The following is a 27,957-nucleotide window of genomic DNA, read 5'->3' as shown; positions in this document are numbered from 1 at the left end:
TTTGCAGAATTCTCCAGACCATAGCGTGCCTTTACTGTATTCTCTATCCAATCCATCCACAAAACACTCAATCCTTTTTTCAGCTGCCAGCGGGACTCAAATCTCACTCTTCTTGGCAAACTAAGTAGTCATCCCTTCATAAAGTACCAAAATCAATAAACAGTCTCAATTCCAGATCATAATTCAAACAGGCATTTGCGTCCTCCCCTCCTTTTGACATAAAACAGCGGCGAGGGAAATGCATTTCACTGCGTAAAATCAGGGCTGGTGCAACATTTTTAACGTGGAATGACTTCAGTATGCAGCGGCTGCCTCCCTGCTAGGCTCCTGTAACCTCAGCCAAAGAAATCAATGTTTCCCATCCTCCCTCCAGCCTGTACTGCCAAGAAACCCTTTCCCTCCCTCAATCTTCACCTCCCACCCCCTCCTCCCCCCCTCCCCCAACAGTGACGGCGGCGAATTTGACTTTAACACCAGAGCTGTCATTAAAAATGCATTAAAGCATATTAAGGCGTAATTAGATATTAGTCCCTAATCCGTTGTAATTACAAGGACGAAACTCTTTTGGTGGGAGTGTAGCTTGGCATGAAGAATTAGTTAAACACACAGTTTCCGATACCCTGGATGTAATCAGCGCAAAAGGTGTGATGACATAGGTAATCAAAAGCAAGAGGGTGGAAGACGGGGGGGAAAAAGGGCGAGTCACTATTAAGTTATATTTTCTGTCAGAGAAGTCCATTACATCACATTGTGGAAATTCAGAGCCTCTCTGAAGGCATACAAGGACTGAATTAGATGCAGCTGTAGGGGCTGGCTGCAGGGGCGGGTTTAGAAACCTTCGACTTACATTTGTAAATTAGGAAAAATGTGTTGGAGCTCACATTTAGAGCCCGGGTTCTTGGCAAAAACAAACTGCACATTATTAATAATTACTGTGTTTATTCATTACCCAGTGTAATGAATGATTGCCCAATTAACAACTTTGAATATTCTAATATGAAATAATATCAATCAATAGGTGCCATTTGCAACTCAAAATAGCCCACAGCCATGGATAGATTATGTGGATTATGTGTAACGCAACAAAAGTGCCCTCTTGGATGCCCCTATGGTAGATAAAACATGACAAAGTGCCCTCTATGGTGCGCTTCCAGTAGAGAAAACATGATAAAGTGCTCTCTTAGTTGCCCCATGGTAGATAAAACATGATAAAGTGTTTTCAGTGGAGAAAAAAAAAAGGTTGCAGTGCCCTCAAGGGCGCTCTTCCAGTAGCGAAAACATGATAAAGTGCCCTCTAGGGTGCCCTTCCAGTAGAGAAAACAGGATGCAATGCCCTGTAGAGTGCCCTTCCAGTGGAGAAAACATGATAAAGTGCCCTCTAGGGTGCCTTTCCAGAGGAGAAAACATTATGCAGTGCCATAAAGGCTTCCTTACATGCTAAGCAAACCTTCTGCACGCTGGTGCCCTTTTTTTTCCACCCCCTGCCCCTCAGACAGCCTGAGTCCGTCACTGAGACAACTGGTCCCTGGACACAAAGGTATAAAAGGCCCCCCACCTCTCCTACACACAGTAGGAGCAAGACATCCAGACTGAAAGAGACACAAAACAAAATGTGGAAATTCTTTAGCTTTGATAAAATCAGAGACAGCAGTGCAGTGTGAATTGGGAATACCACTTCTACATCCATCCGTTAGACTGTTTTTCCTCACACAGGAACAGCCTCAAAACAGCCCTTGATGTATGGTGTCATAAGGCCTTACTGTGAATAATTAATAGCCAGTAATATTAGTGGTTTAATGAAGGGTGGCCCGTATCCAGCAGCTCACACTGTACCACTTCAGCTCTTCTAAAGGTCTGTCTTCAACCCCCTCCGGTTGGCGGATCCATCATCCCTCCACTTTGAAAGTAACAGCAGCCTGTGTAACTCGGCCGTCCGTGATCTCCCCGTCCACTGGAAGGTCTCACGCTGGGTATAAAATGTATATTTGATGAGCCGCAAGAAAAGGATGAAAGGTGACAAACGCTGTTTTAAAAACCAGGACGAGGACACCCAGCAACTCGGGGCTTAAACAGCACTTGAGGGATGAGACAATGAATTCTGCGGGCGCCACAGACTGCTGTCATAAAAGCGCTGCTGTGTAATAGAGGAACGGGCGTGATAGTAAACGAGTCAGAGAGACTAACATGGCTGCACATCAACTCTAAGAGCCACAAAACGGCTCCACTGGTGGCAATTGTTTTGTGTAATTTCCAAAAGGGAAATTTGAACAGCTCGCTGCTGATGAGCTGTTTGGGGGACGATTTGATCCGCAGACAGAAGGAATCGTGGTTAATGATGCCATTGGCAAGGTGATTATATAGCAATGTGTAATATAAAATTAATTACTGCTCTGCCAATTGCATGTTTTGAAAATGTCGTCCTTGCTTTTCCATATGGAGGGATTGGAAATGAATCTTCGGAGACTGTGGATGACGAGCAGTAGAGCAGTTACATAAACAAAGTGTAGTTAGGCTCATTATACAGTAATCGCATAAAGAAAGACGACCTGCCAAAAAAGGGAAAAATGGACTCCTGATATTCGAGTCATTACAGCGCATGACCCCATTGAACCTGTTGTAATGACCACAGCAAGAAAATGAGAGATTTGGTCAAAGACAACCTATCTCATCACCGCTATGCGTGATTACAGTCTCAATCACAGTAATCTTCTCACACTGTGCTGAGTACGTCCCACTAGCCAGTATGATTCAGCAGTTAGCTCACCAGCTAAGACAGGCGAAGACCAGGCAGTGCCCGGCCCTGGAAATATTTTGGCATTGTACGTTTCTGCAAACCACGGATGCGTTGAATACCGAAGTTTTTGAGCAGAGCAACTGACATAGTACAACAAGCAACACGCAGAGCAAGTGACGTAGTATACTGAGCATCTGTTATTGTGAGTTATGTGGTATAATAATGGGTATAAGAAACAAGAAAGTCCACTAAGGGCGGGTGGGAGTGGTGGTGGATGGGTCAAACAAACACAGGACACAGGACTAAACGTTAACTCTGCGCTTGTTACGTAACATTAACTAAGAAAGTCCGCTAAGGTCGGATATATATTTACAGTAGTTACGTTGTTGCGTTACGTTGTTGCGTTACGTTGTTGCGTTACGTTGTTGCGTTACGTTGCTGCGTTACATTAAGTTACGTTGTTAAGTTACGATGTTAAGTGACGTTGTTATGTTATTATTTTAACACAAACCATGATCTTTTTTCTAACCTTAGCCAAGTAGTTTTGTTGCCTAAACCTAACCAATCGTTTCACAACGTTGACCACTTGGCAGCGTGCGTTTCTGTAAGCGTGATACAAAGAAAAAGTGTTTCCATCAGAGTTTTTAACGATAATAGAATCCCAATTATAATTCTGCTGAAAGTTGATAAAAGAGGAATCATCTCCCAGCCGTACCTCTTATTTCACTTGGTGAGTGCCATGTTATGTGTCAGCCGACAGTGAACACAAGTGTAGACGGGTAACGTGAATTAATTCTTTCCTTCACACATGACAGGATGTTGGCGCTCTGAAAATCACAGCCAGCAGTCCTTCCTTAATGACCACGGACATTCAGGGTGGTCTGTGTAACTCAGGACAGCTAGTTAGCTCCACAGTCAACCTTACAGTGATTTCAGTTATCTATACCGACTCCACAGCACGTTACGGAGTCCCAGTGAGCTGTCTACAGGTTGTACGCTGTGGCTAACCAACAGAGGTGCGGTATAATGATCGGCAAACTGAAATAGATCAGTAGTGGTGAGATCAGCATGAGGCCACCGCTGCTGTGACAAGTGGAGGACCGAGGCGGCTTGTTATCTGTGTGTGGGTGTGTGTTTGTGTGTCTCTCTCCCTCTCTGGCTGGCTGGCTGGACTAGTTTCATTACTTATACTGAACCCTTCTCTCTCTAGAATCATAACTGGCCTCCTCTCCCACAGTCAGGAATAGCATTAGCATCGGATCACAGGTGCTCAACGGCTGCAGTAGCTTTTTGGCTGCAGGGCTACAAGCAACTCTGTGAGTGAAACAATCAGTCACCATTTACTTTACGGACTGCAAGCTGCTCTGTGATATCACAGCGAATCCCAGCGAAGAATCTGCCCAGCGCCGCCGCAGCTATAGTCTATGTTTTGTCGTCGTCAGCGTGTTGGATCCAAAGCTGTTATCCCACTTTTTATTCTTGAGGGGAGGGGGATGCTATAGCATATGGCAGCAAGAAGTACACTCACCAGCCAGCGCTCAACACTCCCGTCACTTGTTATTCTGTGCTTGACAGAGTGTAGTGCAGGTTTGGAGTGCAGTTCGCCAGATTGCAACTCCAGTGACATTCATCCCCCAGAGGACCCGCATATGGGCACACAGCTGCGCGGGAGATTCGACAAAGAAGTGTGACTGGCGTGGAAGATTTACCTGAGGAGAAGTAGTCACTGAATACATTCTTACGCCCGTATCACCGGCTTCAAGCACAGCTGCCAAAACATGTCAGAGCTGCAGAGTGTTAGAGGGAGAGGAGGGTTAATTTCATAGAAATAGAATAGGAGTAGAATAGACATTCCCATTCAAATCAATATTGCAGGATGGTCAGAGCGGCGGCTATTTTTATGTGTATCGTTGCCATACAGTGCTCCAGGGATGATGTATTTTTAGGCCAACCAGGAAGTTAGCATCGTCCTGGGCTCCCTCGATAAAAAGCCAAAGGGATTTTTCAACACATTAATGCAACTTGTGATTTTTAGGTTGTAGTGGGCTCTGTTTTAAAGCCAGAGTGAAGATTACTGGTATCATATGAAACCACAAGGACCTAAGGAATCCATTGGTACTAACCATGTCATACTAGCCTGTTGTGAAGGAGGTTAAATAACGCTCCACACTTCTGCTAAATTTTGGCAAGGAAAAACTGGCATGTCCATTTTCAAAGGGGTCCCTTGACCTCTGACCTGAAGATATGTGAATGTAAATGGGTTCTATGGGTACCCACGAGTCTCCCCTTTACAGACATGCCCACTTTATGATAATCACATGCAGTTTGGGTCAAGTCATAGTCAAGTCAGCACACTGACACACTGACAGCTGTTGTTGCCTGTTGGGCTGCAGTTTGCCATGTTATGATTTGAGCATATTGTTTTATGCTAAATGCAGTACCTGTGAGGGTTTCTGGACAATATTTGTCATTGTTTTGTGATGTTAATTGATTTCCAATAACAAATATATACATACATTTGCATAAAGCAGGCATATTTGCCAACTCCCATGCTGATAAGTATTAAGTATTAAAATCTCCCTTTTAAGGTTCATTTTGAACAGATGAAAATGTGCAATTCATTTGTGATTAATCGCAATTAATTATGGACAGTCATGTGATTAATTGACATTAAATCTTTTAATCGTTTGACAGCCCAAGTTGTCACCATAACTACGAACAACAATTGCCATTTTCTTTTATTACTAGTCAAATGACCACAGAAAACAGGTCAATGTCCGTTCTACTCCTATTCTATTTATTATGGTTAATTTGCTGCCTTTGTACGCCTTTTCCCTCTTGTGGACGCCCCACACACAGCCACAATTAGCGTGGCGTTTTAGCCCCATGTGTAAAATTAAGTGCGGGATCAGTGTCTGTTTGTGTGGACGTGACCAGCTGACAAAGATTCTCCAGTTTGCACACGCTTTTATATCTGATGGGTCTGTATATGTGTGTGTGTGTGTGTGTGTGTGTGTGTGTGTGTGTGTGTGAGTGTGTGTGTGTGTTTGTACAGATGTACTTTAAGCTCCCATTCATCAAAGCCGTGGTTGACTGTGCCAGGTTATAGCTGTAGATTAATCTGCTTCAGCCCAACACTGCTGCTGCTCACCCACCACTCATTAATCTAACTCCCAGGGACAATGTGTTTGTGTGCGTATAGGCTACTCACATCAGTGTGTTCCTGTACAGCATGTGTGTATACACGTGTGCCCATATTTGGCTTGGGTGTAAAGAAAATACTTTGATAACAATATAACTGATCATAAATTTTTTACAGGTACAATATAGGTCTTAATGTCTAGAAAAATACGGATTCTTGGATGTGAATCAGAGGCGGAGGAAAGACATTTTTAGTGTTCAGTGAAGGCAGCAGCAGCTTCCTGGGAGTTTGGATCCACTAACCCTCTTATAGAAAGATGGGAAGGAATTATTTACCTCATTCCAGGGGGAGCAGAAAAGTATGGTATCAAGATGCTATGTGGATAGGTGACAGTGAGGAAGAGGGAGGCTGGGAAGGTTTGAGAAAAGGAAGAAGGGTGGGGCTAGGTACAGTATTGGTATATGCAGAAAGCAGATAGACCATAGACTGTATATAAGAAGCAGAAGTCACAGTGACATCACCCATTGTTTGTGTACTGTCGTTTTAAAGCCTTGAGTTTGGTATTTGCCATCTTCATTTTTGGTCGTCGGCATCTTGTTTTTTTGCAACCAGAAGTGACATAAGAGGGTGGAGCTAAGTACAACCGAACACTGAATAAGACATATTAGGCGACCTAAAAAGGTTATAAATAACTTTCATGAACTTAAAACACACTGTGAAAGAGTTAAAGTTCTAAGATGAAAACACCCAGACCAGACAACGCCGTGGTAGCGACCTGTCAATCACAAGGTAGCCCCGCCCTAAAGCATCCCCTGCTTTATGGTCTATTTGACTCTAAATGGGACCATAATTTACTAAATGAACATCATGCTGTGTTGTAGAAGACTTGAAACTAGCGATTGAGACCATAAACTCATGTTTACAATGTTTACTGAGGTAATAAATCAAGTGAGAAGTAGGCTCATTTTCTCATAGACTTCTATACAATCAGACTTCTTTTTGCAACCAGAGGAGTCGCCCCCTGCTGGCTATTAGAAAGAAAGCAGGTTTAAGGCACTTCAGTTTTGCTTCACTTCTCAGACCCGGATGTTGCTCACTGATGGTGGTTTTCCATCCACTTGTTTTTATCCACATTTCTGATTCAAGAGTAATACAGGCTCATGGAAACACATTCTCCTAATACACCTTGACATTACTGTACCTGCTCCCACTTCTTCTATTGTAGAAAAACATGCTCATTCTGCCACTCGGAGCTACACAATGCCACCACTCCACCAGAAAGCCTCTAAAATTTATAAAAATAAAAAAGAACATGGTTTTCAGGGTTGGACATAAATACAATATCCCTAGTTTGAGTCCAGATGGGGCCCTCGATCCATGTCCATAAAGAGAGGCTGCCTCTTTATCACCATAGTGCCTCATTAAAAACACTACAGGGTATACATTGATCGGAAGCTATGAATTCATTCATTTAAAAAAGCAAAAATGTAATTTTAGCAGCAATGAACTACCATAATGTATCGGAGTTACTGGTGCTCAATTAATAAACAGAGTACAGTAGATTAGAGTAAAGCTTTAATGTCCCCATGGGGCAAGTTGGAGTGCAGTCAATAATAAACACTAAAGGGTTGGGACACCCTGTTGCATTCACAGCTGGTAACAGGCCAAATCACATCTTGTTTAAGAAAGGTGGAATAAGATGGACCTCAAATATCTGTCTGTGCCACATCTGGTAAACCTCTGTCCTGATGGAAGCAAATTAAACTCTGAAATTAAAATGATTCTGAGCCCAGTAAGAAGACCTGAGCTTTCCGCAGTGGCAAAGATCATTTAAACTGACACCTGTGACTTTGTGACACAAGTTCAGGTTCTTGTTTTTCAGAATGGGAGTATTAAACCTAACTTTGTACGGCAGCTGGATTTCTTTTCTCTTTATATTACGAAAATAGTTCACCTAAATGTGTTTCTGAAACCATTTTAGGCAAGAAATAAGACATGCAGCTGCTGAATCTGTCTTCATTTTAGATCGACAACAGTTCGTTTAAAAGTTTTTATGCCCCTGATCTGCATGGGAATGTGGAAACGACGAATCCTGTGGACACTTACGATGAGGCACGGTGAGACACGGAGAGGCGACTGTTCTAAACAACAATGGCGGCTCCTGAAGAGATTAGCGTAGATGCTGCAATAGCATCAGTTATATCAGAGCCGGAGAGTATTTCTTCATTGAAAGAAGAGCAAAGAACGACACTTAGTTAGCCCTTCGCCCTCGTTAGTTTGATTGACAGATGGTTCGTCCAATCACCTGCCAAGTATTTTTTGAAAGTGCCTGCCCTTTTCCAAACAGATTCCAATAACGGCTTCTCAGATGGTTCTGTTAAACAATCTATCTGACAGGGTCAGGTTATACTAAACCAACAGATCATAGCAAATGTTAGAAATGACCCAATAAATCACTTTCAATAGAAACTTGTTGTTTTGCCTTTTTATGAGTACAATCAGTTGGGTCCAGGATGGGTCCCAAATATTTATATTGGTGGACTGCAGTCAGAGGCTCCCCCTGAAAATGATGTAATCTTGCTTGAAAACATTTTATTTTGCCCCAAATTTGAACGATTTGCTCAAAACGTGCATAGCATTGGAAATAGTGGGAGAGAAGACTTCACTTTCAGGTTCTGTCAGGTGTCAAATAGGAGAGAAAAATGTGAATCCAATCAATATCTACTCTGTCAAAAATGAAGATGTAGTGACAGAACCACAGAGTAAGGATGGAGTTAAAAGAAAAGTCAAGTGCACAGTGAGGTGATTAAACCTGTGTTCAGAGTAGAGGTCTGCCTTAACTTCCCTGCTGTTAGGTGAGGTTTGGACAACAGTGTGAGTGTGTGAAATGTATTTTTTGGGTCAAGAGTTAATGATTTTCTGCCATGTCTTCTTTTTGTGTTGATCTGCCAAAGACCAGGCTCTATCATATTACTGTGATCTCGTAGAAATAACCATGCAGCAAGCTGACACCGTATTAAGTCTGTACCACCACACGGCCCAGTTGTTGCCGTTTTGTCATTGTTTATGCCTTTGACAGCTGAGTCACTATTTTCCTATCACTTACAACTTTTCTTCAAGTATCTCTTACCTCATTTATTTCCTCTTGACCAACTTCCTCCTCGGTCCTCTCCTCCTTCTCCTCCTCCTCCTCCTCCTCCTCCTCCTCCTCCTCCTCCTCCTCCTCCTCTTCATGGCCACGCTACGCTGCTCAGTGTATTAATTGTGGTTTGAAAAATTCCCAGCTGAGGCTTGGTGGGGTTGTCGAAGCCAATGGCTCAGAACTGCAGGGCAAGAGAGTGAAAGCTTTGACTCCTTACAGAAGCTGTTCCACCCTGCTGATGCTGCCTCGCCGACTGGAAGGAGCGCTGCGTTGGCACCGACCGTCGAGAACCGGCAGTTGTCGATGAGCTTCTTCTATTCTAGAAGTGAAAGTCAATAGTTTGTTCCATTGTAACATCAGCGCCCACCATCAAAGCTGCGGCCCCGCCATTTTCGACCGAAAGCGACTACCGGACGCCAGTATAACGTCCGCCTAAAAAGTGATGTACAAAAGTAAAAAAACAAAAATGATTTCCGTTCTATTGCCTATTGTCATATTTTACCGAAATTGCCTTTGTTGAACAATAAAATATTTTAAATTTAATAAGCGTTTTCAGTCCAAAATGGCGGCATCAGCTGTTGTCAAAAAGACCCCGGAGTTTCGTCTCTTTGCTTCTATACTCTTTGGATTAACTCCTTTAAAGAGGAATTTGGTGGTCAAAGGTCAAGGTCACTATGACCTCACAAAACACGTTTTTGGCCATAACTCAAGAATTTATATGCTAATTATGACAATTTCAAAGAGATGTCTCATGACATTTGATCATAATGATGATATTGTGGACAGGCATGAATGTAAACTGCACCTTGACTGGAGGCATAAAACTGCGAGGCATTAATACTATTTTTTTTCTATAATACAAAGATTAGCATTAGTGAACCATCTGTTGATCTCCTGGTCAGAGAGCTGTGATGCATCTCTTGTATCTGCTGTTATTTAAGATAGACATTACTGAAGCAGAGAAAAAGTGAACCTCTGTTGCCATGCCGATCTATCTTTGGTTACAGAATGAGGTGCCAAGTGATGGTTGGTCAATATTTATAGACCCATAACAGCATGTGCACGTCGGTTTTCTTCTGTCAATTTGCACGTCTGCCTCCCCCCCCCACCCCCCTCAACTCTCCGCCCCGCCTTCGATTCATCAGCCCTCTTTCCACCTCACTAATCTTTTTCTTCCCATCTCCCCGTTTAATATGCTCCTCTCACTTCTGAGCCTTTATGACTCTACTCTGCTCCCCTGTGTTTATTTAATGGGTACTTTCAGCGCCATTTTAAGTTGAAGCATCTTAACTGTGTTTGACATTTTACCCCCATCTGACCGTAGCGCCGGGCGAAGAGCTGCTTTTGTTAAGGCAGGAGAAAATTGGCCTAACACAGTCAACGTTGTACCGCTAACACTTAAGGGTGCTTAGCTTTCCCAACTACTCCCTTCTGTGCTGTGGTAGCAAAGTGGCAGCGTGGGGGCTCGCCATGCCCTAACGATCTACAATGGATCGTCCAAACAAGTCAAGAGACGTGAAATTATAAAGTCTGCCTTTTCTCTCTGTTGTTTTTTTTATAAAAAAGGGGGCACAGAATAAAAGCAAAAAGGCCAATTTAAAACGGTATGTCATTAACTTTGATGATCAGACCATAAATAGGGATGGGAAGAGGAGAGAGAAAACGAGGGAGAGGAATGTGACAGACTAACTCGCATGAGCTTGGAGGAGGACTGATCTTTCCCCTCGGCTGTCAACCAATCAGAGCCAGTTTCTTGCCCGGAGAGTCATCAGGGCAAAGGAGCAAAGGGAGCTGTCGGGGTCCAAACCTAACGACTAGTAATTACCCTGAATTATCATCCTATCTGCTGCTTACCATCCCACATGGTACAAAGGCACTCGTAACAAGCGTTAATAATTACGCAATACTCGACTCGCGTTTTACCAGCAGCCCAAATCCCCCTCATCGACACTGATTGGATGATTAAATTATGGATTTTATACGAGGATTTGCAATTAAGGAAAGAGCAGTGAGGGATTCTCGCTCAAGGGACATACAGTACTGATATTTATGTGAAACCCGCGCTGCGTTTTAGAAGAATGTGCTTCACATTGAGTTGGGCTAAAAGGGATAGTTTAGTGTTTTGAAGTGGGGTTGTATGAAGTACTTATCTTGGAGCTTGGAGAAGCAGGCAGGAGGACCAGAGAGGGAGCAAAGCAATGTACTGCTGTGGACGGGGGCAGCAGCAAAACATGTTTTAGCCACCTAAAAAAATCAATATCAGTTTATGTGTACGCTATATTTAGAGTATTTTCAACGCTTTACCTTGCCGTCAGAAAGCTCTTTCCCACGGGGGAACTGAAGCTGTTGTATCCATCTATGTTCTCGCCAAAGCCACCAGACTCTTTTGAAAAAACACTGTAATTTTACCTCGCAGAACACGGGGGTTGCTGGTCTACCACTGCCTCTAAGTCACACAATAACACAAACAAACTAACCAATCGAGACAGTGGTAGACCAGCAACCACCGAGGTAAATTACTGTTTTTTCAATGGAGTCTGGTTGCTTTGGCGAGAGCATAGATAACGGCTTCAGTTCCCCCGTTGGAAACATACACAGCAATACATTGCTTTGCTTCCGTGCGGTAACTCCTGTCTGCTTCTCCAAACTGGAGGCGTGCTGACCTTCATCTACTGTAGGTAATACACTGACTATGGATAAGTACCTCATACAACCCCACTTCAAAACACTCCAACTATCCCTTTAAGGCTAATTGACATTCATGTATTTGGCAAAGGTTCTTAAAAACGACTATTTTTTCTGTCAGAAACATGTCGCAATCTTGAAAAGCTCTTTTATCAACATACAATACACCCCTTTTCAGGCAGAGCGTTAAGTGCTTCGGGTTTGCCTCCAGTTATTCCTTTGTTTTGCCTCCAGCTAATACCGTGACGTAACCATGACATCGGCTGTAAAAAGCCTGACTCTAATCTTCCGATCATATTTGTTAGTGTGTGTTTCCTAACTCTGTTACATAAATGCTTTATCTGTACCCTTTTAGAGTGTCTCCAGCTGTGCATATTGAATTCCTGCTGGCTTCGTGCTCCTCCTGTCCCTTAACCTTCAGTCTTGTTTGTTTGTTTTTTCTGCTTAGGGCGGGCTCTGATGAGATTGACGGACAGAAAGCTGGAGAGGATGGGTATCATGCAGGAAGCCCAGAGGCAGCACATCCTGCAGCAGGTCCTGCAGCTCCGCGTCCGGGAGGAAGTCAGGACCCTTCAACTTCTCACACAAGGTTAGACTTTTTCAGCACCCATTTTTTTCTCCCCTCAGTCCATCACAGAATATATAAAACACACTGTACACATTTCACCATAATATTGTTTGTGTCATCCAGCATACTAATTTGCTCACAGAAGCTTCAAAACACCGCCAGGTTTTTAGAGCACATACTGTATCTGCATCTCTCCCGGGTAAAGATTATTCACAAGGACATGGACTTCTCACATTCTGATAAATATTCAGAATCATTTACTGTGCAGCGTTTATGTGCTATGCCATCTGTAGTCATGGCAATCACTGCATGTTTTAAAGCAGGCAGGACGTGATGAATCAGAAATGATTATGCAACTCCGAGAGTCAAGCACAGATTTTCTCCTTTGGTATCTTTTGGTGTAAAGTGATCACAGACCAGTCTTCATATGTGCTGGCTTCTCCATGTTGAAGTCTAAAGGTCTTATTGATAACATTTTTATGTAGATGAATAATTAAAAATATATATATTATACATCCACAGAGCTTTTAGAAAAGTGCCGAATAAAAGTATGGCTTTTACTAAAAATAATTGTGAATTAATAATTTTTTTAATTTTGGCGCGTCCAGAATGAATGTTTTGTTTATTTCTGTGAGTGTGTGTGACACTGTACATTTTAATAACAGGAGACAACTTAACCGCTAATTTCTTCTCTTCTCTGAGCGCTTCTATCTGTCGCTCTACCATATACTCGCTACGCAAACATTACATCACACTACTCTTATACCAGCGTAATATGTAATCGTGTGGATACCTGACGGTACCGAAGGTAAACTGTTAAACTCACCATGTTTTCAATGGAGGTGCCATTACATTATGATGTGTTCAGGCTCCATTCAGTAAAAATTTGTATTGGGCAAAGGTAAACTCTAACATTATCATGATGTGTTCAAACCTACTCTTGTTAAAATGTAGTTTTTGGCGAGAAACTTGAATAAATCCAGTTGTTTGAAGGAGATGTTTTCACACTAATATAAAATAGATAGAGAGGGAATTATGACCTGTATCACTTCCTAAAAAAAACACAGTATGCAAAAGGAAATGAAGGAGTGCACGTTGAAGTACAAGTTTTTTATCGAATTGGTATCGAGAATCGTAGAATTTCTCTGGTATTGGTATCGACTACTAAATTTATGGTAGCATCCCTAGTGTAGGCCTGTGGGAATGCTTAAAATGTATTATAGCGGCACCAAAAGGCGCGATGAAGAATTTTGAGTGCACCTAAATGAAAAACGTAGGCGCACAAGTGCAACTAAAGTTAAAAGGTTAGTCTGGAGCCCTGTCCACTGCAAGGGTTTGTAATGTGTCCTTTCAGAACATATTGTTGTAATGAGGTGGCTGTTACATTTCTTGACGCCAGGTAGCTCATCACTCCTCTTGTACCCGCAGTTGCTCTGTTTATGACTGTTAGTGTCAGAATTGTGTGTGGCATTTATCAAATTGATCTTCATCTGTTCTCGTCCGGGACAACTGACCCCGTGCTCCCCCACTGTCGGCGGTCCTGAGTAGAGTAGAAGTATAATGTAGCATAAAATGGAAATATTCAAGTTCCTTAAACTGTTTTAAAGTGCAGTACTTGAGTAAATGTAGTTACTTACTTTAGGTTACATTGTTACTTTCTACCACTGTCAATAAATATACATCCAAACCGTAATTATTGCAAATTGAACATTTTTCTTTTTATTCACACACATGTAAAGGAGCTCCAGCAACATTCAGCTTTCTTCTATTCCCTTTGCTGTATATAATTTACAGAATTTGCCTTTCATTATAACACATTTGTTGTCTGTTACACAAGAGACCACCATCACCCTCCCTTTATCATATTTCCAGTATGCGCCATGTGGCACCCTGCAGTTTCTCACCTTAACCTCATTTATTTGCTGTCTACACAACACACTTCTCGCATTGCACGATGCATCCTCGGTAGCATGTTTCATAACAACAGCCGCCCGACGCTGTTGTTTTCCACCCTCTCCTCGCTTCCTCCGTCTCACCCCGTGATTCTCAGCTTCCCTCGTCTCTTCCTCAGCAATTCTAGCAGCCGCCCTCCTCCATCACCGCCGCCACTGCCTCCATCAGCACCTGTCTGCCCACAGACTCTCAAGCAGGGCTTTTGCCACGGGGGCTGAGAAACAAATTCTAGGGATCTCTGTCACTCTGCGATATTCTTGGAAAACATTTGGAGTGTAATAAAGCAGCTTCTATCCCCGGTCGCTGTGTGGTACCCTAGCAAGTGGAAAATAGAAAGAGAAAGAGAGAGGGCAAGGGAGAGTTTAGCTGAGTGATGACTCTTTGCTAAGGGCTACTCTAAGCCTCCCATCCTTTTCCTCCTCCTGCTCTCTGCCTCTCCTCTCCTCTCCTCTCCTCTCCTCTCCTCTCCGTTGATGATATGGGAAGCGACAGCCTGCCTCAGCAGCGATAGGCCGCTGGCCTCAGCAGGAAGCAGCCTGTTAGTATAGAGCCTACCTGGGCCTCTGGGAGAAAGGACAGAGGGACAGAAGAGGGCAGGGTAACACTTGCTATGACGCCCAGGTCTATAATGCATTACAATCACTGTTATAATGCATTATAGACATGGCCTTTGCAAAAAAAAGTCAGTGAGTCACCAGCAATTATGAAGTATTATGACACTTGATCTTATTAGTCATTATAAAATGCTTTATAATGTGTTATTATTGTTATAAATCATTATTAATATTTATGAGTGCTCTTAACTATAATTATACAGTAGTATAAGCAGATTAAAGCGTATTATAAGTATGTTTTTAATGCATTATAGACATGGGCGTGATAAGATGTGTTCCCATTGAATTGTCAAGTGAATTTTAAACAAACTTTTGAAATGTTGCAAAAAAGAAAGAAAAAATTGGCGCATTTCTATCAATTGGATTTGAGAGAATAAACTCGGTTGCAGCGTAGTTTGGTCAGAATTTGGCGCTGTAGGCTACGCATGGCTGTAATCCGCCAATAAACAGAGTAGAAGAAGAAGTAGAGGTTTTGAATGCGAACTGGAAGCAAAACAATTCGGTTTGGCCGTCTAACCATCTACGAGATGTTTCAGGTAGTGTGGAGACAAACGCAAGCATTCGCACGTTATGGGAATATCCGATAAGACGCTGAGAGCAGAAACCGCTGATCAGTCCTGTGAGTTAAATAATCGCTACGTCAATTTTTTCGCCAAAGGCATTTCCATAATCTATTTAGCGCAACAACTCTTTTTCTACAAAAACCTTAGCGTAAAAACCTTTTAGCTAATTGTGGATTTGGAGTTTTGACGAATCTTGCCGTTTCCATTCAGTGTTTCTAATACGATACTTCAAAATGCGAATCAAAATATGTGAATGGAAACACGTCTATAGAAAGCGTTAGCAAAGACTGAAATATTGGTTGATGGAGGGAATGTGGAAATGTAAACAAGAAGATGTGGAGGAGGAGGAGGAATGTCTTTTTATGTGTTTTTAATTTGAGAAGATTGGTGCTGTTTTGCATGACATGAATTTTGTATGAGCTCTTGAGAATCATCACAGGAAGTAATAACACATTGGTGAGGATACGGTTTTGCAAGGAATTATACGCAGAAATTTAAAAAATATAAACAATTTTGATTAGATATTGATGATTGTCTTTTGCTTTATTGTCACCATTGTTTGGAGTTTCTTTTACTTTCCAGCTGTGTCACTGAAAGTAACTCATGCGATGGTGTGAGTGTGGAGCAGCGAGAAAAGGAGGAGCAGGAAACAGAGGTATTTTAAGTCTCCAAAGCTGTCGCTTCTGGAGACGCTTTTGGCAGGGAGCGAGAAATTGGAAAGAGAAGAGATGGTGGAGTATGTCCAGGCCCAGGGCGCCCGTTGCTGGAGGGAAATACAGCTGTAACCAGCAGGAAGCCACAGAGAGAGAAATGAAGTGAGAAGGTGGCAGGGAGTGGTGATGAGATGATGAAGAGAAAGAAAGGAGGAGGAGGAATGGTGAGAAGAGTGGGGGGAGAGAGGGAGGTAGTAGGTGTCAAGAAGGTAAGATGAGAAAGAAAAAGCAGAGAGAGAGAGGTGTGGTGAGAAGATGGAGAAAATGGAGTGTGAGAAAGAGAGGAGGTGAGAAAAGGAAACCCTCCTCCCTCTGAGATCTGATGGAACACAAATGCACCTACGAAATATCTATATATAAATGATCTATATATGTGCAAATATATATATATGTATACATTATTTCGATATCGATACTATCCCAATCATTGGGTGTAGATTCGATATGTATTGCGATTCAATATTACAATTTATTGTGATTTTTTTTTGTTCACTTTTTTAACACTAGACCATTTGAAAAAGTTGAATCAAACACTTCTAGGGGCCTTTTACTTTGAAAATACCTAAATTATCAACTACAATATCAATCTTATATACAGTTCCCTTTGTTGACATTTTATTTTGAAAACCGGACGTAGTCCCCAAATGTTTTCTTCCGCTAACTTCGCCAAGTCCGTCTCCAGCTCTCCCGTCAGCTCCGTTCTCTTTATCCATCCATGGTCGGCTCCATCGGGGCCGTTTGAATGCATTTAACATAAATGTCAGTATCTGGGTGCTCTACGGTTGTAGCGTTCGCTGATTTGACCTCGGAGATGAGAGTGACGGCCGGCTTGACCGCACGTTACCGCAATACGATAACGTAACGAGTTAGCATGCAGCTTTAGCCGTGATGTCTAACTATGCTTTTCCTGGCAATGTGTGAAACCCAAAGTGTTTCCATACTTTACTGTATCTGTAGTGTTTACCACTTTGCATTTAACATGAGGGCTCAGGTCGTGTCCGTGTGGACCCTCCACATAGGTGAATCAATTTATATCCCACCCCTTAATGTCTGTGTTGGAGAGAGAAGAGCAGAGACAGAGCGAGGTGCACCATCTATATAGGAAGACAAACATGAGAGAGACATCCACTATCTCTATAGAGAGAGGGTGAGGAGAGCGCTGGTGCGAGCAAGGTGCACAATAGAGGAAAAGGCGAGAGAGAGAGAGCGAGGTGTTGTAATTACTGCAGTGTACCCAGACAGAATTAGCTAGATGGACAGTGATTAACCTTTAAGGCTTGCTGGGCCATGGGAGGGAAATAATTAGATTCCCCTCTCTCTCTCTCTCTCTCTTTACCACGGGGACGGCGGAGAGTGGAGAGGCTCATCGCTTATTGCTTACAGTCAACAGAGACGGACTGAGGCACTCCAAATAGAAAGTGATACCCAAACAACAACGGCCTCTGAGTCTCGAGTGGACGACCTGATAGAGGCTTTTGTGAAGGGTGCAAAGCAAGGGTTCCTAGGCCCTGTCTACACGTATACAGATAGTTTTAAAAACTGATGTTTTCCTCTACGATTGCAGACTACCAGCTTTTTTACGTTTTGTTAGCACCGCTCAGACTAATTACTACTCAACATTTGAAAAATGTTCCTGTCACAGGAGGCCAAAGCAGGGACGCATTAAACATGTCGAGGCCGAATGGTGGTTAATGTGCTTTTGGGCGATTGAAAGCGAGGTTTGGAGCACTCAGAAGGGCGATGGACATGAACCTGAATGACCTCCCTTTCCTCATTTATGCGTGTAAAGAGACAGTTGAGGACAGCAGAGTGATGACAGGAATTCCAGCCCCCCCACCAACAATAACTGTTATAGACCTGACTGTAATGAAGCCGGAGGAAAGGGAGTGAGAGGAAAAACTGGCATGGCCATTTTCAAAGGGGTCCCTTGACCTCTGACCTCAAGATATGTGAATGAAAATGGGTTCTATGGGTACCCACGAGTCTCCCCTTTACAGACATGCCCACTTTATGATAATCACATGCAGTTTGGGGCCATAGTCATAGTCAAGTCAGCACACTGACACACTGACAGCTGTTGTTGCCTGTTGGGCTGCAGTTTGCCATGTTATGATTGGAGCATATTTTTAATGCTAAATTCAGGGTTTCTGGACCCTATCTGTCATTGTTTTGTGTTGTAAATTGATTTCCAATAATAAATATATACATACATTTGCATAAAGCAGCACATTTGCCCACTCCCATGTTGATAAGAGTATTAAATACTTGACAGATCTACCTTTAAGGTACATTTTGTACAGATACAAAAATGTGCAATTAATCACAATTTAGTACGGACAATTATGCAATTAATCACAATTAAATATTTGAATCGATTGACAGCCCTAGTTCACATACTGTATATAGACATATCATCGCTGTCAGGTGTTTTTTCACCTAAATGAAATAACAAAATATAATCAAACATGGATTTGTTCTCTGCAATGGTGAAATATGTCTTTCCATCCTTAACTCTCCAATTTCGGAGAGGAAGGAAAAAATCAATAGGCTTGTGTTCTCGGTTGATTACAATTCGTATATCATACTGACATCTTAAAGGTTGTCAAATTTCCTCAACTCATCAGGGAAGGAGAACGCCTCCTTCAGCTGACGATAAAATGTCACAAAGCTGGAGTTGTTCAGTCCTCATTGTGACCATATGATGTGGAAATAAAACCTTGTTTTGACAGTTAATGGTGAGACTTTTTTATTGAAAAGCTCTTGTCAAGTATAGCTGGGCTTTGAAAGGGAGGAAATGAAAACAAAAGATACAATCAACAGAGAAAAAGCTTTTATCAAATGTCAACACATAAAAAAAAACAAGTAAAATATGAAAAGGAAGGACATTTAATAAAAGATCAAGACATGGAAGAAAATTGATGATTTAAAACACCATAGAGGTTTTCTCTTATAAATGTTTGTGTCTTAGACAGACGTGCTCGTCGTATAGTTTATATTTAGCTTTAATATGTGTATCCATAGAAACAAAGGAAGATCTTTCTGCACTTGAGACACAATGTAGAGGGCAGGGTGTTAACTAAAAGCATCTGCCTCTCTTCTGGCGAATTAAAGTGAGCTATGGCTTCATATTAACCCCTCTGACAGCTTCAAAAGTCAGACTTTGAGACAACGGAGAAGAGGGGAATGAGAATGTTCTGATTAATTAGGTTGTTTTCCTGATAATGGCATTTAAGCGTTCAAGTAGTTGTGTGTAAAGGCCTCTAGTGACAGCACTGAATCTCTCCGAATTAACTCTAATACAAAGATCGGGAGCCGTTAAGCCGTCGCATTTCTCCACTCCTCAAAAAAAATAAAATCTCATTTTACTCTTCTTCTGTATTCAATTTCATGCTTATAACCATTTCAGAGTTTTCAATAACAGTCCGATGCCAGTAAATATGCTATTACCGGCTTGTGAAATCATCACTCTTTAAAAAGAAACTTGAATTACACAGCTGACAGAGCTCTATGAAAGTGGTTTTTCCGAGTACATAGCCCTAATCTGTGAATGTAGACACAGGCTCGCTGTTTATGCTTCATTTACTGTAACAGAGTCTCATTTAAAGGAGGAGACGGAGAGAAAGAAATTAGACATAGATGCTTTACAGTTTCACTCTCAATCACTTTGTGCATTTGTGCCTGTTACTGTCCACCAGAATTATAATGTTTATTATAAAGTTTGTTTGCTTCAATCCATGATTTACTTTTCCTAGTACTTTGGACGTGTTATAGAGGAACCTTTTCATGTTAATTATTGCAGTGTTTTCCCAAATCAATCATAGAAACTGTAAAAAGCAAACATTAAAAGTGGCTGGTTGCCCTCTTAAAAAAAAAAAATCTGCAAATTCTGCCTTGATATAAAAAAATTAAAGAAAGTCTGTCAGTCCATTCAAATATTTATCACAATTAATCGCATGATTGTCCATAGTTCATCGCAATTATTCGCAAATTAATTGCACATTTTTTCTCTGTTCAAAATGTGCCTTAAAGGGAGATTTGTCAATTATTTAATACTCTTATCAACATGGGAGTGGGCAAATATGCTGCTTTATTGCTGCTTTATGCAACTGTATGTAGATATTTAATATTGGAAGTCAATTAGCAACACAAAACAATGACAGATATTGTCCAGAAACCCTCACAGGTACTGCATTTAGCATTAAAAATGTGCTCAGATCATAACATGGCAAACTGCAGCCCAACAGGCAACAACAGCTGTCAGTGTGTCAGTGTGCTGACTTGACTATGACTTGCCCCAAACTGCATGTGATTATCATAAAGTGGGCATGTCTGTAAAGGGGAGACTCGTGGGTACCCATAGAACCCATTTACATTCACATATTTTGAGATCAGAGGTAAAGGTCTTTGAATATGACCATGCCAGTTTTTCTTCGCCAAAATGTAGCGTAAGTTTGGAGCATTATTAAGCTTCCTTCGCAACAAGCCATTATGACATGATAGGTACTAGTGGATTCATTAGGTTTTTTAGTTTTCATTCAGTTTCCACTCTAGCTTTAAAAATTGAAAGTTGCGTTAATGCGTTAAAGAAATCAGTTGCGTTAAAACGAATTTGCGTTAACGCGTTATCTTGTTAACATTGACAGCCCTATAACATTTCTTATAAGTTTATTTGCTCCAATCTATGATTTACTTTTTCTTGTACTTAAGAAGTGTTATAGAGGAACCTTTTAATGTAACTTTTCGCATTGTTGTTGCCAATAAATCATAGAAACTTTAAAACAAACATTAAAAATGTCATAAATAATGAAAGATTCCAGTCTTATTTGAGCTCCTACGTGTTTTGTTTTTTTATCATAGTGTAGGTGTTGGTCGTGAGAGCTGCAGTCATTTTTCGAAGCATAAATCTCGGAAACAATATTCTTAAGTTTCTTATTCGGGTCCCAGGGTGAAGAAGTTCAAAACAGCTATTGGAGAGAAGTGTGGCCCCGGGGCAGTGAATGAAGGAAGCTTTCCTGTTGTGCTTTAGTAGACCTCGGTTCCCTTGCTCCAGGCACCTTAATGACTTATCTCTCTCCGCTTCATGGCTTCATAAAGGAAATCTTTTCAGTCGGAGAGCTTCACTGAACAGGATGTCCTCCTCTGTCTCTTTTTGTTCCCATGGTTTTTAACTAGTTCAACATGCGAAATTTGCTGACATGAATCTTGAGTGACGGGGGAAAGTTGACTGAGCCAAGCACAAATAAAGGCAAGAATTGCACTCCACGTTTTCCCCAGCTTGTGCATTAACACTTCATGTTACAGTCTGGTGATTGCGGGATAACGAGCAGCCAAATCAATAACTTTCTAATGCTAACAGGCCTAAAGAGAGAACGTTGTTAGCAGTCATCCTGTGAACACGGGCAGGATTTGTTCAACTATCTCACCGTGTCTGCTAAATTAGATCCTTCAGCTTTTCTACTCCCAAACTATACTTGATTAGTCCGTAGTCCAACGGCGGGATTAAAGGAGGAAGTCTGGTCATTCAATTAAATTTAATTCATTTTTATATAGTGTCAAATCATAGCAGAAGTTATCTCAAGAAGCTTTTCATATAGAGCAGGTCTAGACCGTACTATATAATATGAGAGACCCAACAAAAGATCCCCCATGAACATGCAAAACTCCCCTTTAACAGGTAGAAACCTTTGTCAGAATCAGGCTCTGGGTGGACGGCCATCTGCCTCGACCAGTTGATGGTGTTGTAGAATAAAAAGCGAGGTTAGGTTTGCATTGAGAATTAGTGATACAAAATGCAATTTGTTAAAATTCTGAAGGTGTCATGATAGCTCATTACAGAACAGGCAAAAATGTATAGAGTATAACAACATACCTTTACTCAGACTAGCTCATAAAGGTCAAGGGTTAAAATCTATAATGCGAATACTGTACAACATAACCAATAGATAACACAGGAAACGATGCAATCAGTGGATGCTCTACTGTACAGCCTTTCCCCCATTATGAAGCATGAAACTAAACTTTGATACGCACAAATTGCTTAGACCACCATGACAACGTGTAACGAGGTTTCACAATCAAGACTGACAGCTCATTTTGCTCGTAAGGTCCAGAGTTATCGATATGTTGACTGATGGCGAGACGCACCAATCAATTCATGAGCGAGCCTCGCATGAACAAGGGGGCTGAAAGGTGTTAAAGGTGCAGTGTGTGGGATTTGGCGGCATCTAGTGGTGAGGTTGCCGATTGCAACTAACTGAAACTTCTCCTGTGTGCCAAGCGTGTAGGAGAACTACGGTGGCCGACGCAAAAAACGTGAATGTCCTTCTCTAGAGCCAGTGTTTGGTTTGTCTGTTCTGGGCTACTGTAGACACACGGTGGCCGGCTCTGTGAAGAGGACTCGCTCCGTATGTACATATAGAAACAGCTCATTCTAAAGTAACAAAAACACAACGATTCTTATCTTCAGGTGATTATACACTAAGGAAAACGTCCTTATTAATATTATATTCCATTCCTGCTAACAGATGTCCCCTAAATGTTACACACAGTTCCTTTAAAATGTTGAACTTTTATAACACACACTGTGTCTGATCTGTTGCTCAAGTGAACACAAAAAAAGCTCAGTCACTTTGACCGGTGTGGAAGGCCAACAGCACACTTTTTTCTGAGCAAAAAGAGTGCCCTGTCGGCCATCATGGGTGAAAAGAGTATCTTTTACTCCAAAGTCTTTATTGAAACCATTCACTCTGAAGACCTAAGGAGCTGAGGCTGACTACTGTCCTTCCTTTGGGCCTCTCAGTGAATCAGATGTCTTGCCCCAGTGTGTGTGGAGCTGAGAGCTCTCATTATCCCAGCTCTCTCTCCTCAGGATCCTGCCCTCTGTGGAGGAACTTCCTCCTTAAACCTACCTGGACTCCATCCATCCATCCTCCCCTCTCTCTCTCTCTCTCTCTCTCGCTCTCTCTCACTCACTCTTTCACTCTCTCTTTCTTGCTGCAAGCGAAGGTCAAATTAATTCTTTTTCATAATTTCCTGTCAGCGAGATTCCTCCCTCAGAGACTCCATCTATGGCTCAGTGCCTGAAAGATGTGATTAAGTCGAAGACGAAGTGAATACCTGTGTCTGAAAAAGTGAATTATGTTTCTTTTTCTCCCTTTATCCGTATAGATATATATAAGGTATATGGTAATATCACTTTTAATAAAGTCTCCCACACTTTTGCTCTTCTTTAAAAAGCGAATACAATGCGTACGCCGTGGGTGACACGACGCATTAGGAGCTAATATGGGCTCATACTCACAAAGGAAATGTCATTCAGGAGCAAATGGCCTCGCCACTCCGACGACACAGTGTGCCCTAACCTCGCTCATTAACGCCGTGGGTCTCCGAGGGTCTCAAAGCCTAAACGCAGACATCCACAACATAACTACACACCTCAGACGGTAATAATGTTATGAAATACAGAGCGTAATTGCATCCCCTGTTGTGAAAGCAAAGGTTCCTTTCATTAGGGCATGAATTGAAGCTGGACGCGGTAATGAAGGTGGAGCAGGCACCCCATAGCTGGAATGGCATTCATTCAATCAGTAAATGGAGTCCGGTTGTATTTTGAAATGAGAAGGGAGGGCGAGAGGAAGGAAGGAGAATGAGCATAACTAATGTGGCATATTGAAAAGACTCCCACCCTTCCGTAAAAAATACTTTTTGTATAACCTCAAGCTATAATTCTCCTTGACATGCAGTGAAGACTCCCCGCTCAGGGCCCCAATTACAGACTTTCACTCCAAGCGCTTCACACTGGACTGCCGTTCGTCGGCCATTTTCTTTTTTTTTTCCCGAAAAAAAAAGCAGAGAGGGAGCTGAGCAACGTCAAGGTTAGGCGAAGCACATTTCATCTAGTTTTACCCAAGGAGACGCAAAAGGGATGCATGAATACAACAAACCCCGCTCTTACCCTCTCCGACTCCGACTCTCAAGGACGCCGGAGCGGGATGCAGCGGAGTATGAACAACATGTTTAGATCCCTTAATGAAGCTGAAGGGAAGAGGTTCAATACACGACGTGAGGGAACAGAAGACGGGGAGGAAAGGAATAAAGGGAGATAATGAAGGAAGATAAACAGAGAGGCAGAGGAAGAAGAGGTGCACAGGTGGAAGACCTGGAGGTGCAGTAACCTGCACTCTATAGTCATATGTGATGTGTGTGTGCACCGATTTGACTGTTATCAGCTCATTAAATGTGCGTTATCAGTCGTTATAAGCCCCATAGATGTGGGTCAGTAGGGGCCTGCTACACTTACTACGTTGTGAAAGTGAAAGCAAAACTTTAAAGCAACACGTAAAACTGAATGAAACGTTACGTTTTGAACACAAACAAAACAGCTTCTTTAGGTTTAGGCAACAAAACCACTTAGTTAAGTTTAGGGGAAAAGATTGTGTTTTGGCTTAAAATAATTGCGTTAGAAAAGTGAAAGTGCCCCCGACCGCCACCCCATATAGAGTTTCAAGCTGTCTATACTACGGCCCAATCCCAATGTCCACACTCACAGAAGCACAAGATTTGAGGCGCGTTCCGGCAAAGTCCGTGAGGGTTTAGGGCTGTCCCACTGTCAAATCGTCAACTCCCTGAGGTCTCTCTCGCAGACATTTTGAGCCCTTTATGAACACTTTGCGTAAGTCCGCATTTCTGCAGACTTTGCCTGAGGGAATTAAACAAAATTCATAGTGTTGTGACATTAAACACAAGGTTACCATGGTTACCAGGGGAAGCCCTTGCAGCCTCTCACTAAAAGTGAAAGTGAAACACGTAAAACATAATGAAACATTTTGAACACAAACAAAACAGCTTCTTTAGGTTTCGGCAACAAAAACAACTTCGTAAAGTTTGGGGGTAAAAGATTGTATTTTGGCTTAAAATAATTGCGTTTGAATTGTGAAAGTGCGCCCGACCTCCACCCGATATGGAATTTCAAGCTGTCTATACTACAGCGCCTCACTTTCGCTTTTGCTCCTGTCATAATTACTGCGGTCGCTAGAGGTTGCTGTCGTCTTCTTTTATTTATTTGTTTGGTGATCGACCATGTGAATCAATGATAAAACCTACTAGTAGGTGTAGCAGGCCCCTTCTGAGCCACATCTATGAGGCTTACAACCACTGATATTGTCTATTTAATGGCATGATAACAGTCTAACCGGCTGGTGTACACTCAGTGTCCTGACCTCTGACCCATGGCAGGGGGAAACCGATTGCTTTGACAGGTCCACTGACATCACATGAGTTCTTCTGCTCTTTTGCCGGAGTCTCCGGAGAGTCCTTGGCTGCCAGATATCCACAAGGGTTTGAGGCATTACTGTAGCTTGTGCCCTGTAATGCGAAATGATAAAGGGATGTTTACAGAGCCGTCAATACACCATTTGTATAGATGTGATGTTGCGCCACAAAGGGCGAGTCTCGGCAGACCCCTGGATCCCGTCAGTCATGTAAACTTAATGAAGTTCATGCATCTTGCAGAACCGAGCTGTAAATGGTACGTCGGTGTGAAATCACAACCTGAACTCTACATAACGAAAACGACCCCGCCGGTCGATGAAACCCCCTACGCTCGATAGTTTGCTCTTTTATGCCTTTTGAAACCAGAAGCGGCGGCTAAGGTTTCACTGCGCTAGAGCCACATTCATTAGTTTATAGTGATATGAGAAGCCATTAAAAAGTCATCGTATCGGTCGCCCTGGCAGCGCGGCTGGTTCCACTCAGTCTGCCGCTGCTGTCTCCAGCCGCCCTGACCACCTCCGGACATCCAGGAGCCCAGACGGCTTGGACAGACCAGACTCCGGAGCACACGCCTTCAGCTTCCCAGCATTCGCTCATGATCTTACCAACCTGGATCAATAGCCGTAGGACACTTACTGTACTCTGAGACTGGCCATTACCCCATAAACATGCCTGAGCTGCACTGGCTCCAGACTTACTGTACGTACCTGTAATGGAGAAGAAGAAAAAAATGGCACTCAAGAAGTTGGTTTGCCCGCTGTTGGTTGCCTGTGCAACCGTTATGCAGTTTTGAGGGAATGTGGTGGTAGGCTTATTAGTTAATGCATTAGAGCAGATACCATAATGTGTTAATATATAACACTATTCCCTGGTACTTCACTTGAGATAAATTATTAATAAGATAATGCCACTGTTTTAAAGGTCCCCAACCTGCATTGTGCTTTGAACACAATTACTTGCATTGCAATTATATAAGTTTTAGTCAATTAGGGATTTTGCACATACAAAGTAGGAGTGAAGTTCATTAACTTTTTAAAAATATGTTATGCTATTTATATTTTCCTGTGGGTGAATAAGGTCTTTTACTCAGCATATTTATGTTTATGGGCTTAATGGACTCAAATGGGGCTTTTGTGGAGAAGCAGAACCACAGAGGTTAAATGTATTATTTAGCCTGTATTTATAGTTAGCACAAAAATAACAGGCAAATGCATTTATAACATTCATGCAGCTGGGGCATCAGCATTACATACATTATACATTATACATTAGATACATTAGCTTCCTGTTTACTGTCGGCCCTGTTTTCTGTCGACATTTCAACATAATAAAACCATTTAAACTTTACATTAGTCTGTACTGTATATAGAAAACAATAGATTTTTTCTGTTAAGCAATAGGGAAAAGAATAAGGAAAAATAAAGGGATAAAATAAATTACATATATTTGTATGTGTGTATATACAGTATACTGTGTATATATATATATATATATATATATATATATATACATGTGTGTATATGTGTATATATACAGAACATTTTTTATATATATTTAAAAAATATATATAAGTAAATATATACAGAGAAAATGAACACATAAATGTGAAAATAAATTAAAATGCTTATGATTCTTTTATATTCTGTAATTTGTCTCTATTTTACCACATTTAATTATAATAATAATTATTATTATTATTTTAATTTTCTCTTTATATTTCCCCATTTTATATACTTATTTATTCTTTTGTTTATTCGTCTTTATATTTCCACATTTATTTTCTTACTCTTTTACAGATTGATTCTTTATTATGGCACTCCTATGACTCCATACTGTTTAGGGTTCTAGGTGTTCAACGTTTAGTCCAAGGCCCCCTGAGACCCTCCGTGTTTCACACACTGATTTTAGTTTATCTGTAGTTTGAATGCACACAGAGTTTCAACTTCAGTGTTCTGCTCTTTCATAAAGCCTTCCTCTATACACTAAAGGCAGACAGTAGTGCTCAGGGAGACCACTTCTTTACATCTGAAATAATGCAATTACACTGAAAATGTTCCTAGAGGTATATTCACCATGTAGATGCTCTAATTAAAGTTCAATATCCTAGTGCTTAACTACTACAAGACTCCTTCCCTTGCGAGTTATCGCTGTATGTTTATGTGAGCACCGAGCAGACACATCCAGCTAAGTCAGGAGCAAGAGTGACTGATATAAAACGAATATGTATTCACTGAATCACCTCAGAACGCACAGTACCATAAATGCATAAAGACGAACATAAAGGAGAGCGAGAGAAAGGGTGTTGAGTGAAAAGAGAGAGGGACACCAAGGACATTTTAAGAGAAATGGGGTGCAACGAGTAGGTGCATAAAAGGAAATGATGTATATTATACCAGTCCGGGATCATGGTTTGTGTATCGAGGATTTATGGCGGTGTACTTAGCAACAGCGCGGCACCACACCTGATCATCCATTATTATTGTAACATCTCTCACTTTGGGGGCAGACATGATTGATGGGGAGCCGTTAATGACTTTGGCTCGAAATTGTTACGGCCACAAAAGTGACGCACA

At 41.8% G+C, this 27,957-nt stretch overlaps 2 protein-coding genes across 3 annotated transcripts in view; both read left to right on the top strand.

Annotated features, from left to right (window-relative positions):
* The window catches only part of angpt1 (angiopoietin 1), a 142,128-nt gene extending 130,977 nt beyond the window's left edge, over positions 1-11,151 (top strand). Inside the window, exon 10 of the transcript XR_012590612.1 lies at positions 11,132-11,151. The gene's annotated coding sequence lies outside the window, so the exon portion shown is untranslated. The remainder of the gene's footprint in view (positions 1-11,131) is intronic.
* The window catches only part of samd12 (sterile alpha motif domain containing 12), a 125,058-nt gene that overhangs the window by 41,906 nt on the left and 55,195 nt on the right, over positions 1-27,957 (top strand). For both annotated transcript variants that reach the window (XM_074613366.1, XM_074613365.1), the window contains exon 4: positions 12,152-12,292. In XM_074613366.1, coding sequence (XP_074469467.1) covers positions 12,152-12,292 — 141 coding nt within the window. The remainder of the gene's footprint in view (positions 1-12,151; positions 12,293-27,957) is intronic.

The sequence above is a fragment of the Sebastes fasciatus genome, chromosome 17 (genome assembly GCF_043250625.1).
Source record: "Sebastes fasciatus isolate fSebFas1 chromosome 17, fSebFas1.pri, whole genome shotgun sequence".
Taxonomy (NCBI): domain Eukaryota; kingdom Metazoa; phylum Chordata; class Actinopteri; order Perciformes; family Sebastidae; genus Sebastes; species Sebastes fasciatus.
Note: the sequence above shows the minus strand (reverse complement) of the source record. Positions and strands in the feature narration are given on the sequence as shown.